This window comes from Gymnoscopelus braueri, assembly GCF_963280865.1.
Source record: "Gymnoscopelus braueri genome assembly, chromosome: 17".
Taxonomy (NCBI): domain Eukaryota; kingdom Metazoa; phylum Chordata; class Actinopteri; order Myctophiformes; family Myctophidae; genus Gymnoscopelus; species Gymnoscopelus braueri.
Genome location: NC_137617.1, coordinates 48,522,180 through 48,535,279, shown reverse-complemented (window position 1 = coordinate 48,535,279; position 13,100 = coordinate 48,522,180). Strand labels below are relative to the sequence as shown.

At 38.5% G+C, this 13,100-nt stretch overlaps 1 protein-coding gene across 1 annotated transcript in view; it reads left to right on the top strand.

Moving 5' to 3' along the window:
- Positions 1-3,265: 3,265 nt before the first annotated feature.
- The window catches only part of LOC308105206 (kelch-like protein 21), a gene marked incomplete at its 3' end in the record, with an annotated part of 40,914 nt that continues 31,079 nt past the window's right edge, over positions 3,266-13,100 (top strand). The window contains exons 1-8 of the mRNA XM_080455841.1: positions 3,266-3,311; positions 4,440-4,601; positions 5,745-5,815; positions 8,804-9,058; positions 9,882-10,016; positions 10,103-10,204; positions 11,347-11,538; positions 11,693-11,854. Of these exons, the coding sequence (XP_080311967.1) occupies positions 4,448-4,601; positions 5,745-5,815; positions 8,804-9,058; positions 9,882-10,016; positions 10,103-10,204; positions 11,347-11,538; positions 11,693-11,854 (1,071 nt within the window). The 5' untranslated portion in view covers positions 3,266-3,311; positions 4,440-4,447. The remainder of the gene's footprint in view (positions 3,312-4,439; positions 4,602-5,744; positions 5,816-8,803; positions 9,059-9,881; positions 10,017-10,102; positions 10,205-11,346; positions 11,539-11,692; positions 11,855-13,100) is intronic.

Below are 13,100 nucleotides of genomic sequence, written 5' to 3'. Positions count from 1 at the left end.
TTATGATTATACATCTAGAAGACCAATGATGTTTTTAATATGCAGAATATCATCTCTGTCAGGTTGTTAAATTATCTAGTCACAAGCTTGTTCATCATTTTCAATGGTTCAATATTTATTCAAAGCCACAGACAGAGTTAAGTGTTTGTATTTTTATCATTTTTTTTCAAAGATAGCAAATCTGCAATCTTGTAGATCTGCTATTTTAGCTACTTTTGCCACTGTCATGTCTGATGAAGTATAAAGTAGGGAATTTATTTCTATTAAAAAAAAAAAGAAGATGATATAGATATGATACGGTTATGATAAGGTTTCTGTCAGAAGGGTCAGAAGGGACTTATCATGTAAAACTGCACAGCTGTACATATGCATGCTATAATTTTTTCACACTTGTCATACATTACATCATGATTCATGGTCACAATCTTCTCAAACTGTCTTAAAACCAATAACATCAATATACAAACAGGCCGATGAGATGGCACCACTGTGGTATTTTAAGAAAACACAACCTTTTTACTTTTGAAAATGTTGTGGTTTTTTGTACTATCAAATTGTTTTTTAAATGCTTACATAATCATGTTTCACCTCTGTTTTCTGGACTGGTTGGTAGGTGTCAGAGCTTTGGCAGAGCAACTACACGAGCATCAACAAATGGTGGCTGTATTGTACCTATAAGCAAGAACACATTCGGGCAGTCTGCCTTCTCAGTAAAGGAGGTAAACCTTTGGAACTCTTTGCCTACGGTTCTAGAACTAGAGACGGTATTGTGTTTAACAGAGGACTTAAATTATGGTTGAAATCAAATCAACTGTGCTCACATGTATAGTTACTGATTGGTTATCTGAATGATTATGTCTTCTTTTGTTTAGTTAATGTATTGGGTCTGATTTTGATTTTGATTATGTTAATTATTAGTACATATATATATATATATATATATATATATATATATATATATTATATTTTTTGTACCTGATTGGGTTTTCGATTGGTGTTACTGTATTTTAGAAAAGCTTCCTGCGGACAAGTGTTGAAAATTAGCACTCGTGCTATATACACTGTAAACAATGCATCTGATTTCGTCTAATGTAATTGTGATGTCCGTATCAAATAAATAAACATAACATCACATCACATCACATCACATCACATCACATCACATCACATCACATCACATCACATCACACCACACCACACCACACCACACCACACCACACCACACCACACCACACCACACCACATCACATCACATCACATCACATCACATCACATCACATCACATCACATCACATCACATCACATCACATATGAATGCTTATGCCCGACCACTTCGCCCTGTGGCGGCAGACCGAAGTGGTCGGACAGGGGTGGAAGCATCGACCATAGCCCTGAGGTAAGAACTTAATTCATACAAGAACAAATTGAAGGATGTTCTGATTGACCAGGTTACATAAATGTCATGACATTTCATTTTAGAACTTTTGTTTGGTTTATTCTATATTTTTTCTTCTGTATTCCCTGTTTGCTTGGTTGTTGTTATGTTGGATAATTATTATCAGTAATCTTGTTATTGATAATCAGGTATGTCAATCATGATAAGATTTGTATTTTTATACTGCAGTCATGTTATTTTTAAATTCTATATATTTATATTTTGTTGTTTACAAATCATGTTCTATTCATATTGTTATAGTGTTATACATAGAGGCCTCTTATAAGCCCTTTGGGCTTCTTGCCTCCTCCTGGCACTGTTCTTTGTTTCTTTGTTTTTACAATGTGCTAAATAAATCAAATCAAATCTAAAAGATTCTTCTATTATGATTCAATATTATTGAAGAATCATTCTCAATCTAAATGATTCCCTCATTTTTGAACCCAAGCCCCTCTTTACCCAAATACAATATTGTGCTCAGAAAAACATTATTAATACTATTATTATTATTATTATTATTATTATTATTATTATTATTATTATTATTATTATTATTTTTTTTTTTATTATTATTATTATTATTTATCAGTGGAGGGTTCAGCATTTATTTAATATTTATTTATAAATCTGTTTTACAAAAGCTCCCTCAGCCCTGCTTTCTTAGAATGTTAGTGTCATAGCTCCCCCTGCAGGTAAACAACTACAAATTAAAAAAAGTACATACACAGCAGTTAAACACAAGTTGATCATCAATAACATTTAGTCAACGGATTCACAGTTTTAATTGACAATACATGTATTGACTGTCACTTGTAGCTTGTTTAGCTTTTTAAATAATCCAATCACTTGCCGTATAGTTTATTCCTACACTTTTTAATTATGTTATAGCCTAGTTTCAGTACTTCTGCTGCGACACTCTTGTATGATGAGGCAATTAATTTACCATGTTGAATGCATCTCCATCATGAACGTACAAGGTTTATAACTGACAGCAACAATATGCAAATTGGATTTACGCCTGTTCCTTCCATATTTTGTTCCAGTTCGTTAAACCTTTGTGATTGTGTTCTAATTATGTCAACAACAAAATATAACAAAAATAATAAAGGGAGGAAAACATGACTGCAGTTTCCTTACACTTGTTCTCCAGCAGAGGGCAGTAATTGTACATAAAACCTCCACACTAGTTCTTCTGGGTGACCAACGGATTTGCATGATGTAAGCAGCACAGTAAGTAAGTATAATGCTATATTATTAATCATTCATCAGTGGATATAGTTATTATAGTGTATAGTTAGTTATGTGGCAGCTCTATCAGTGAGGAAGGTTCAGCATTTATTTATTATCATTATCATTATTATCATTATCATTATGTTGTGTTTGTTCCCCACATAATGCAAATCAATTAGTTTAGTCTCACTAAATTGTCACGCTATGAGTTAGAATAAAAGATGGACTTTATACCAAACCATTATTATACCAAAAGAAACGAAACGATTAAACCAAACTGAACACATTTTAAATTAGGGGAATCATTTTAGAGGTGCACGGCACCGGAGGTTCTGGTTGTTGGTTCCGGCCTCCTGATGACGTAAAGTTATTTCCGGTCCAGACCGGATTAAGATCTCATTGTGTCCGGAACTGTTTTGTGTAATATGTTGTTGTCAGTAGGACACAGTTAGTGGTGACACACTTCCTTTCTGGGCTTTAAACAAGAGCAAAAGCGGGAAGAAGAAGCCGCTCTGAGTCTGTTTAGTTCTACTAGTTTAACACGTTTAAAAGTGAATATAGTCCATTGTTTATTTCATTCCATTGCTGTGTGTTGTGGACACTTGGTTGGAAGTCATTCCCAGTAGATTTGATGCAGAACAACGAGGTAGGTTTATATGAGCTGTTTTTCTGTTTGTTTACGTTTGTTTGTTTACATACATGTTTACATTTGTTTGTTTACATACATGTTTACGTCACGTTTCTATCATTTATATGTGTATTATGCAGTGTTGGAAAAAGTACTCAAGTATTTTACTTAAGTAAAAGTATCAATACTGCAATGTAGAAGTACTCTGTTACTTGCAAGTAAAAGGCCTGTGTTCAAAATGTTACTTGAGTAGAAGTACAAAAGTGTTGGCATCAAAATGTACTTAAAGTACCAAAAGTAAAAGTACTAAAATGTTTAAAAATAGCAGATCTAACCACCTCTTGACAGAGGCGGTTTTAAGCAGGCAAACTAGGCAATTGCATGGAGACCCGAGGCAGGGGCAGGGGCAGGGGGCCTGGTGTGCCCCCCCAAAAAATCAACATTACAGTTGATTTCTTCCCATTAGTGTGAAGTGGTTTCACTTTCAACAAGGCTACTTCTATTTCCAGTAGTTCAATTTCAAACTAAAACATGTGTTGGACTGATCACATTACACATTTCCAATAGTATACAGTATAGTAAACGCAGCGTTTGATTGGGGTGACATTTTGCTCTCACAAGGAGGAAATGTTAAATTGGCCTCATGGTGGCGCTGTAACAGGACAATTCACGTTTTGGCCTATAACTCTTGAACCGTAGGTCATACGATCAAAATGATTTACCCTTGGATTTCTTGGAATATATTTTTCGTTGCATAACACCTACTGTTGCTACTCCTACCAATTTTGTCCAAGCCTTACCCAAATTGGTACACATTATCCCTGAAGTCATGTTATCAAGATGTATCTGAAAGCCAATCATGTCAGAGTCAAACCAAATGGAATTTGAAAACCTGAAAAATGTTCAGGAGGGGCACGTTTGCACATAATGCCACAAGCATTGCTGGACCCATCAGTGAGAAAATTTGAACACACTCACAGTAGCCCACGGAAGAACCCCATTAAAAATTATTCAGATTGTCCTGGTATAGCGCCACCATGAGGTCAATTTTAGCTACCTGGCCTTGTGGAGACCTGCTCAGAGGAGCACCGTTTCTAGTTTTATACTAAATTCATACTGATACATTTCTCCTGTTTTGTTTGCTAGATTCTGGCATGCTGCACCCTGATGTGTTTTGTGACGGCTGTGAGGGAGACATTTTCGGGACCAGGTATAAGTGTACAGTGTGTCCTGACTATGACCTGTGCTCTGGCTGTCAGTCCACTGGGCTTCATGAGGAACACCGTCTGAGGTCCATCCGCCTTCCAGGTCAGAATATAATCATTGCATACTTATAATTGAACAACGTGTCACTCAGTGAAAATAGCTGATCTACAAGCTCACAAGGCATCACGGTGAGCTTGGGGCTCTGCTTTTTTCACTATTTTGAGGAAAAAAATGTATATTTCTTATCGACATAATGTTTGTCGTGATGATGATTCAATGATCACAGATCAGATATTAGGGCGCTTTCACACTATGGTCCCGGGTGCGCACCCCGGACCACATGGCAGATGTTGTGGTAGTAGCGAACCATTCCCCGTAACGCATCACCGTACCGTACCCGAAACCACCTTGGGAGGTAGTCTCGGGTCCGATTGCTGCGGAGTCGGGAACGGAACGCGGCAGTGTGAATCCATCCGTACCAAGAGAAGGAAGTGGACTGCTAATCATATATCATTTATATATTTTTTATAATGATGCATTATTTTAGCTGGGTTATACCTTCTCATAGTTGTACTTGAATGTTGACAAGAAATAATAATCCCGCTAGTGTTTGAGTAGCGCGAGCCGTGAAAAATAATAAACAAAAAACACATGTGTGGCGAACGTATTTATAAGGATAAATACACCAAGGGTTAGTCCGTGACGTCATACCAAGGATGCGTCCGTGACGCCAATATCATATTAACAGACAACGTTACATTTCGAGGTTTCAAAGACCAGTGCACACACTGCTTTGGTTGTGTATTGTTGATCTGTTGTTATTATAACTCAAGACAACGTCAGGAACACAGTCAAACTTTATTATTCACTCTAGAGTGACTTTTCTTCTGTGAATGACATTCTATCTCCCAAAGCCCCATAGTCCACAGCGCCCCCATGAGGCACATATTTACCATTACTGTTAAATGAAATGGTCTCGAGTCTTGGCCAGTGTGAATGCTGGCCAGCCAAGCGTACTCGGAAAGGGTTTGATTCAAACGGATCCAGTGTGAAGCCGCCCTTAAAGTGTCTGATCCACTCTTACAGGACCCGGCGATACAAAGAGAATAAGAATGAATCATGTTCCGTTCCATCAAGGTTCCATTTGTACCCTCTCAGAGCTAAATGAACACTATGGGTATTTTCCTGTATAACCACATGTAACAGTAATGTTGTGTGTTCTCTCTCCACCTCACCTCACCTCAGACATGGCTGACAACATCTTCGATGCTGCCTGCCAGAGAGAATCACCACAGGCTGCCAAGAGGATGAGACTGGTGAGTGGGTGGGTGTGTGTGTGTCTCTGTATCTAATGCTGGGGTTCGATATAGAAGTCCAGCACCACACCTAATGGCCTTGCACAGCCCAGCACCCACAATATCTCCCGTTTCCACAGCACAATAGCACCCCCCCCCGCACCATTAGCCCAAGGAGTGGTTTTGGTGCAAAAAAAAAAATGCTTGCAATGGATTCAGAATCATAAAAAAAAATGGTTTTACCCCTCACATGCTACTTAACCCATTAAGACCTTAAGCCGATTCTACCAATGTCTTCTAAATCCTATTTTTCTATATCAGTGGTGCTCAAACTTTTCCATGTCAAGGACCCCCAAAATGATATGTATTTGGCCACGGACCCCCATCTCAAAATATGTTGTTCCAGAGACCCCCCGGAACAAAGATTTGAGTTAAAAATGTTCGCTTTAAAATAATATAAATATATTAATTTGCAAACATTTTCTCGATTTTTCAAAAATAGCAGATCTACAAGCTTGTAGCGCGGCATTATTTTACACTAGCCAAAGTGTAAAATAATGCTTTTTTTTTTATATAGCTCAAATCAAAAAGTGACACAGATGCGTCTTAATGGGTTTAAGCAGAATTTCATTATGTATTTATTAATTTATTTCCCGCATAAGGTTAAGGGTACCCCGACTTTCAGCAGCTGTCACAAATTCCCCTAGGGAAACTGAATTTCAATCTTTATGAGATGTGTTTCTAGACACCTTTACAAACACATTGGTGAAGACATTTCTTGGTAAGGAATTTATTCCAGGTTTTGACTTTATTCTGATCATTTTCCCTGACTAATAGTTGCTAATACTGTCTCATGATGTGCTTGATATACATGTGATGATGCTGTCTCTCTGTCATACGTGTTCATTACAGGTAACATACTAACAATCATAACTATATGACCATGTATTCATTACAGGTAACATACTAACAATCATAACTATATGACCATGTATTCATTACAGGTAACATACTAACAATCATAACTATATGACCATTTATTCATTACAGGTAACATACTAACAATCATAACTATATGACCAGTTATTCATTACAGGTAACATGCTAACAATCATAACTATATGACCATTTATTCATTACAGGTAACATACTAACAATCATAACTATATGACCATTTATTCATTACAGGTAACATACTAACAATCATAACTATATGACCAGTTATTCATTACAGGTAACATACTAACAATCATAACTATATGACCAGTTATTCATTACAGGTAACATACTAACAATCATAACTATATGACCATGTATTCATTACAGGTAACATACTAACAATCATAACTATATGACCATGTATTCATTACAGGTAACATACTAACAATCATAACTATATGACCAGTTATTCATTACAGGTAACATACTAACAATCATAACTATATGACCATGTATTCATTACAGGTAACATACTAACAATCATAACTATATGACCATGTATTCATTACAGGTAACATACTAACAATCATAACTATATGACCAGTTATTCATTACAGGTAACATACTAACAATCATAACTATATGACCAGTTATTCATTACAGGTAACATACTAACAATCATGTCACGGCAGACCGTCAAATATCTACCTACATTAACTACATTGGCGTAGTTAGATTAAATTTTGCAACACTGTCTGCATGCTATTAGCAAATGCTCTTAAATTAGGCTACTCTGAGATAATACTCACGTGAGCAGTGTTGTGTTACCAGGTCTGCTTGTTATAATTTCCCCCCAAGATTTTGTTTGAAAATAGCAGATTTACAAGCTCACAACTCTGACACGTTGTGAGCTTGTAGATCTGCTATTTTCAAATAGCTGATGTATATGTTTAAAGTGCTCTTGTCGCTTCTTTTGGGCTTGTTTTCCTAGAAACAAGATGTGAGAGATCTTGTTTCTCTCACAAAATCTGGCAACACAGCATGTGAGGGAAGGAAGCATTAAAACACTTGGACTCTGTAAATCGCAGGAGATTGACAAGACAAGTGCATGTGCACATATGCAGTTAGTGACGGCATTGTCCCTCTCCCCCAAATCTTCCGGTGACTTTTTCTTTATCTTTTTCTCCCTGCCGTTTGGCCACTGGTTAGTGGATACTGGTGGTTTTAGAAACATTTTGAAGATGAATGAAAAGGATGACAGGACAATGTCTTATATGAGTCTGCTATAGTAGCTTATAGTCAGGGGATATTTAAAAAATCTTGGAATAAATTCCTTACCAAAAAAATCTTCACCAATGTGTTTGTAAAGGTGTCTAGTAACACATCTCACAAAGACTGAAATGCAGTCCCCCTAGGAGAATTTTTGACAGCTCCTTAAAGTTGGGGTACCCACCATAACCTTGGTTAAAAACAAATCCCCCAAAAAATCTAAATTTAATTCTGTTTTAAGTAGCATGTGAGGGGTCAAACTAGGGTGTTTTTATGATTCTGAATCCATTGCAAGCATTTGTTTTGCACCAAAACCACTCCTTGGGCTAAAAACGGCCATAGCCATCCTTTTCCAGGTATACTTTTTGTGTAAAAAGCCCATTGAGATTGGGCTACTTAAAACAGAATTAAATTTAGATTTTTTTTTTGATTTTTTTTTAACCAAGGTTATGGTGGGTACCCCAACTTTAAGGAGCTGTCAAAAATTCTCCTAGGGGGACTGCATTTCAGTCTTTGTGAGATGTGTTACTAGACACCTTTACAAACACATTGGCGAGGATTTTTTTTGGTAAGGAATTTATTCCAAGATTGGAAAATATTCTGCTAATATCCCCTGACTATTACATGAACCTGCACGTTCATGTAGGCGGGATCGAACGAGCAGTGAACTGCTCGCAGCCATGTGGGGCAGACAGCAGATGGCTCTGTCTTTGATCGCCGGATCACGTAACGCTATGTGAAGCCCAACAGGCAAGTGGCCCATTTATAATGTCGACCCCTGAATATGACCATTTATTCCAGGTTGGACTATCAAAGGGAATCTGCAGTTCAACCCTGTGTCCTCTGGGTGGTGACGTTGCTCTTCAGGAGGACGGCTCCAGTGTACCTCGACTCTACTCACAGCAGACTCAGGGGCTCTCCAACCACGGCGAGGTCTTGGAGGGTCTCAACAGGCTGCGTCTCAACAGTACCTTGTGTGATGTGATCCTGTGCTGTGAGGGACAGGAGGTCCCCTGCCATCGTTCTGTGCTGGCCTCCATTAGCTCTTACTTTAAGGTAAATACACATCTATCTATTGACCTGCTGTTGTTGTTCAGGGAATGACATTTAAATTCTGCCTGGGCTTTCATATGATCCGAACATCATGCTACCGCATATTCAATCGAGCACTCCTCTTGAGTGCAGGTCTCCGCCAGGCTGGGTTGCCTACCCAGGGCCCGCAAATTATGGACATAGTCATAGCCAATATCCCATTCCAGGAATGGAATATGAAAAATCTGACTGACACATCTTGATCCAATGACTCTAGAGGTAATGTGTACCGATTTGCGAGAGTTTTGGACAACATTTGGAAGAGTAATAGGGCATAGAAGTGGTGGCCATTTTGGTGCCACATATTAGAAAACCCATAAATTTTTCCCGTAAGATTTGTGCAAATATTTATATAAATTATTTCAAGCCTGGAACCAAGCCACCCAGGCTCCTGGTGGATCATAAAACATTTGATTCTCTGTCAAAAAAAAAATTGGGAATATTTTATTATAGTCTATACTGTATTTAATAACTACCCTTTTTTTCCCGTAAAAGTGGTCACAGCACTCGCGTGTAAAAATGCATTCCATCAAACTTTCAGATGCTGTTTTCTTTTCTTCCCAGTGTGGAGCAAGAAGGTTTAGGATGGATGTTTACTGTGATCTCTCCCTCTTCCAATGATGGTTCCAACGGAGATTAGATGTAGGACGGGCGGACAGACAGGGGAAAATACAGTCTCTGGCCTGTTGGCCTCCGGCCGTCTGGTGACTGGTCTGGCGGATACAATAAGTAAGGGCTAAAACCATGAACACTAAGCCAACCATCCTGTTTTTGTCATCCTGCACAGGCCATGTTTACATCAAACATGGTGGAGTCCACAAAGGAAAGGGTGACCATCAGAGGAGTGAAGCCTCAGATGATTGGATTGCTGGTGAACTATGCCTACACTTCAGAGGTGTCCATCTCTATTCATAATGTGCAGGTAATGTATTATCATCATAAACCTTATTCATCTTCTCCATGTTTGTCATATACATAACATCAGAGATTTTGTTTCATTTGTTCTAGGACCTGCTAGCAGCATCAGACTTGTTGGAAGTCACGGCTGTTCGAGAGGCCTGCGATAGATACATGATGCATCACATGGATTCCAATCTGGGAACCCAGTCGGTAAAAAAAGAAGAAAAAACATTATATATATATATAATGTTATATAATGTATATATATATATATATATATATATATATATATATATATATATATATATATAATTATATAATTATATATATAATTAAAGCTGCAAGCAGCGATGAACGGGCCCTCGTAGCTCTGTCCACGACACAAGTCTGTTTGGCAATCAGCTGAAAAATTAGGCTATATAACTTAAGCAATTACTTATTCAAAGGTTTAGCATGCTGGGAACTGGAGTTATGGCTGTTTAAAGCCCAGCCAATAGGAATTGTAGAGGGCAATTTTCACTTCCTGTTTGGCGTTGAAGTTTGACGCTTTGCCACGGTCACGCCGTTTTACGAAAACTCAAGCTTTTGATACATTTTCATCGTACTTTTGTGTACGCTGAGCGAATTTGAGGCGGATCCGCCTAGGAGGAGTTGGTTAAAGTACAACCCGTGAAAGTGGTGTGAAATGAACAAAAATGCCACTATAAATTCAAAATCGCCGACTTCCTGTTTGGTTTAGGTCATGGCTCCAAGAAACTTTTTTTGTAAGTCGGGACATGATACAGGTGTGTACCAATTTGCATGCATGTACTGTAGGTGAAACCGTATTGTGGGGCTTGAAGCACACATTTTTGTAGGGGGCGCTATTGAGCCATTAGGCCACGCGCCTTTTTTAGATGATTAAAATACGTATTTCTTTTTCGACTGGTGATGTGTGCGCTAAGTTGCATAACTTTTGGAGTACGTATTGCCTCTCAAAAACGCGACTTAATTTTTGCAAAGAATAATAATCATTGCAGTTTCAATAGGGCTTCGCACTACTGTGCAGTGCTCGGCCCTAATAAAATATAATATTTTCCCCCATCTGTCAATATGTCAGGGGTCTTGCAAGGTAGTTTCTAGAACAGAGCCAACTGCTTGACATCTATTATCTCTGCTGTCAGGCAGTAACCAACTATGTCCAACATGTCGATATAGCATTCCAGCAGTCTCCGAGGAACAAACAATTTAAAATATGACATTTCATAAGGACAGTTTTCAAGCCACATTACCAGATCAGCAACATGACTCAGAGATGAATAGTAGTTTATTTGTCTGATTTATAAATCTCTCTCTGGATGTTGTCGTTGCAGGACGGCACCAGTGTACCTCAATCCTCGCTGGCTGCTAAGATGTTTGTGGATCCCAAACATCCCAAGAAGGTCTTAAAGGCTCTCGACAGGCTGCGTCGCAAGAATATCTTGTGTGATGTGATCCTGTGCTGTGAGGGACAGGAGGTCCCCTGCCATCGTTCTGTACTGGCCTCCATTAGCTCTTACTTTGAGGTAAATGCATACATTTGGTGACCTGCTGTTCTTGTTCTGCCTTGGCTTTTATGTGAACCGATTCTATATCCAATCAATTAATAGTTGACACAATGTGCATAAGAAAGGCCTAAACCATGAACACTCTAACCGTTCTCCTTTTCAACCTTCACAGGCCATGTTTACATCAGGCATGGTGGAGTCCACACAGGAAAGGGTGACCATCAGAGGAGTGGAGCCTCACATGATTGGATTGCTGGTGAACTATGCATACACTTGTGAAGTGTACATCACAAAGACCATCACAAAGACAGGTGTGATCAGCTCAAATGTGCAGGTAATGTATTTTCATCATAAACCTTATTATCAACACTAGTTGTTCTATATCGGGGCTTAACTCATTGACTGCCAGAGTTAAAACATCATCTATAGCCAGGGGTGCACAATAACTGGTGCGCATCAGTGTTGATTTCGTTAACGAAAACGAAAGGAAATATGTTCGTCAACGCACATTTTTCAAAGGACGAAGACGAGACTAGACCACCACCCACATGAATAAACAATAACTGGGACTAAATCATTATGCAATTTCGTTGACTTATAAAGACGAGACAAAAATGTAGTTCACTAAATAAAGACTGGGCTAAAATCTATGGTCATTTTAGTTCACGAACAAAGACGAGACGAAATATTATATTATATGATTTTTTCACTCCCTGTCTCCTTTGATGCGCAGCGCATGCTGTTCCTCACTCACACACCCCCTTTCAAAGTTGCAGCCGCGTGCACACTCACACTCACACTCACACACACACAGAGTCACACACAGACACACCACCGTCAACTGAATGGCAGCAGGAGGATTCAGATTTCAGAGCGAAACTTTACAAAATAAAACGGTAAAATGCTTTGCCACAGGGCTCAGGAGAAAGAGAAGAAGATATATGGACACATTTTCGCTACATCGATGTGGAGAACAAAACAATGCGATTTTATCCGAAGGCAAGCAATGTGGTAACAAGATAGCTGGGAAAAACACAACAAACTTGAAGAGACAAAAGCGTTCACCATAAATAAATCGAGTTAAGTTAACAAAAGGTTTGGTGGTGGTTGTTTACAACGTATCATTAAACGTGGTGTTGCGTGGCGGCTTAATGTTCCGACAAAAACACTAATCCGACCCCAAAGTGCCCAAACTAATGCTGACTAACTTACGTTAGCTTCTTAGCATGTAGCGATAAACTTACACCTGGTGTTTGCACTTTGATATAAAGTGCTTACCTCATAGCCAGGGATGTTACAATTCTGTTCGGGTAACCCATAAGTAACCATATTTTCCGTATTGTTCAATAAAAAACATTTTAATCTGATCGGTGGCCATTTTCTCCGTATTGTCTCCACACTTTCAACTACGTGACCCTATCGGTTGGGAGGTGTAATTGCACTCTGATACACTATAACTCTATGAGAAAATGACCGCCAATCGGATTAAAATGCTTTTTATTGAACAATACGGAAGATACAGGTACTTATACCCACCCGAAGTAAATTGTAACATCCCTGGTCACGGAATAAGCACTTTA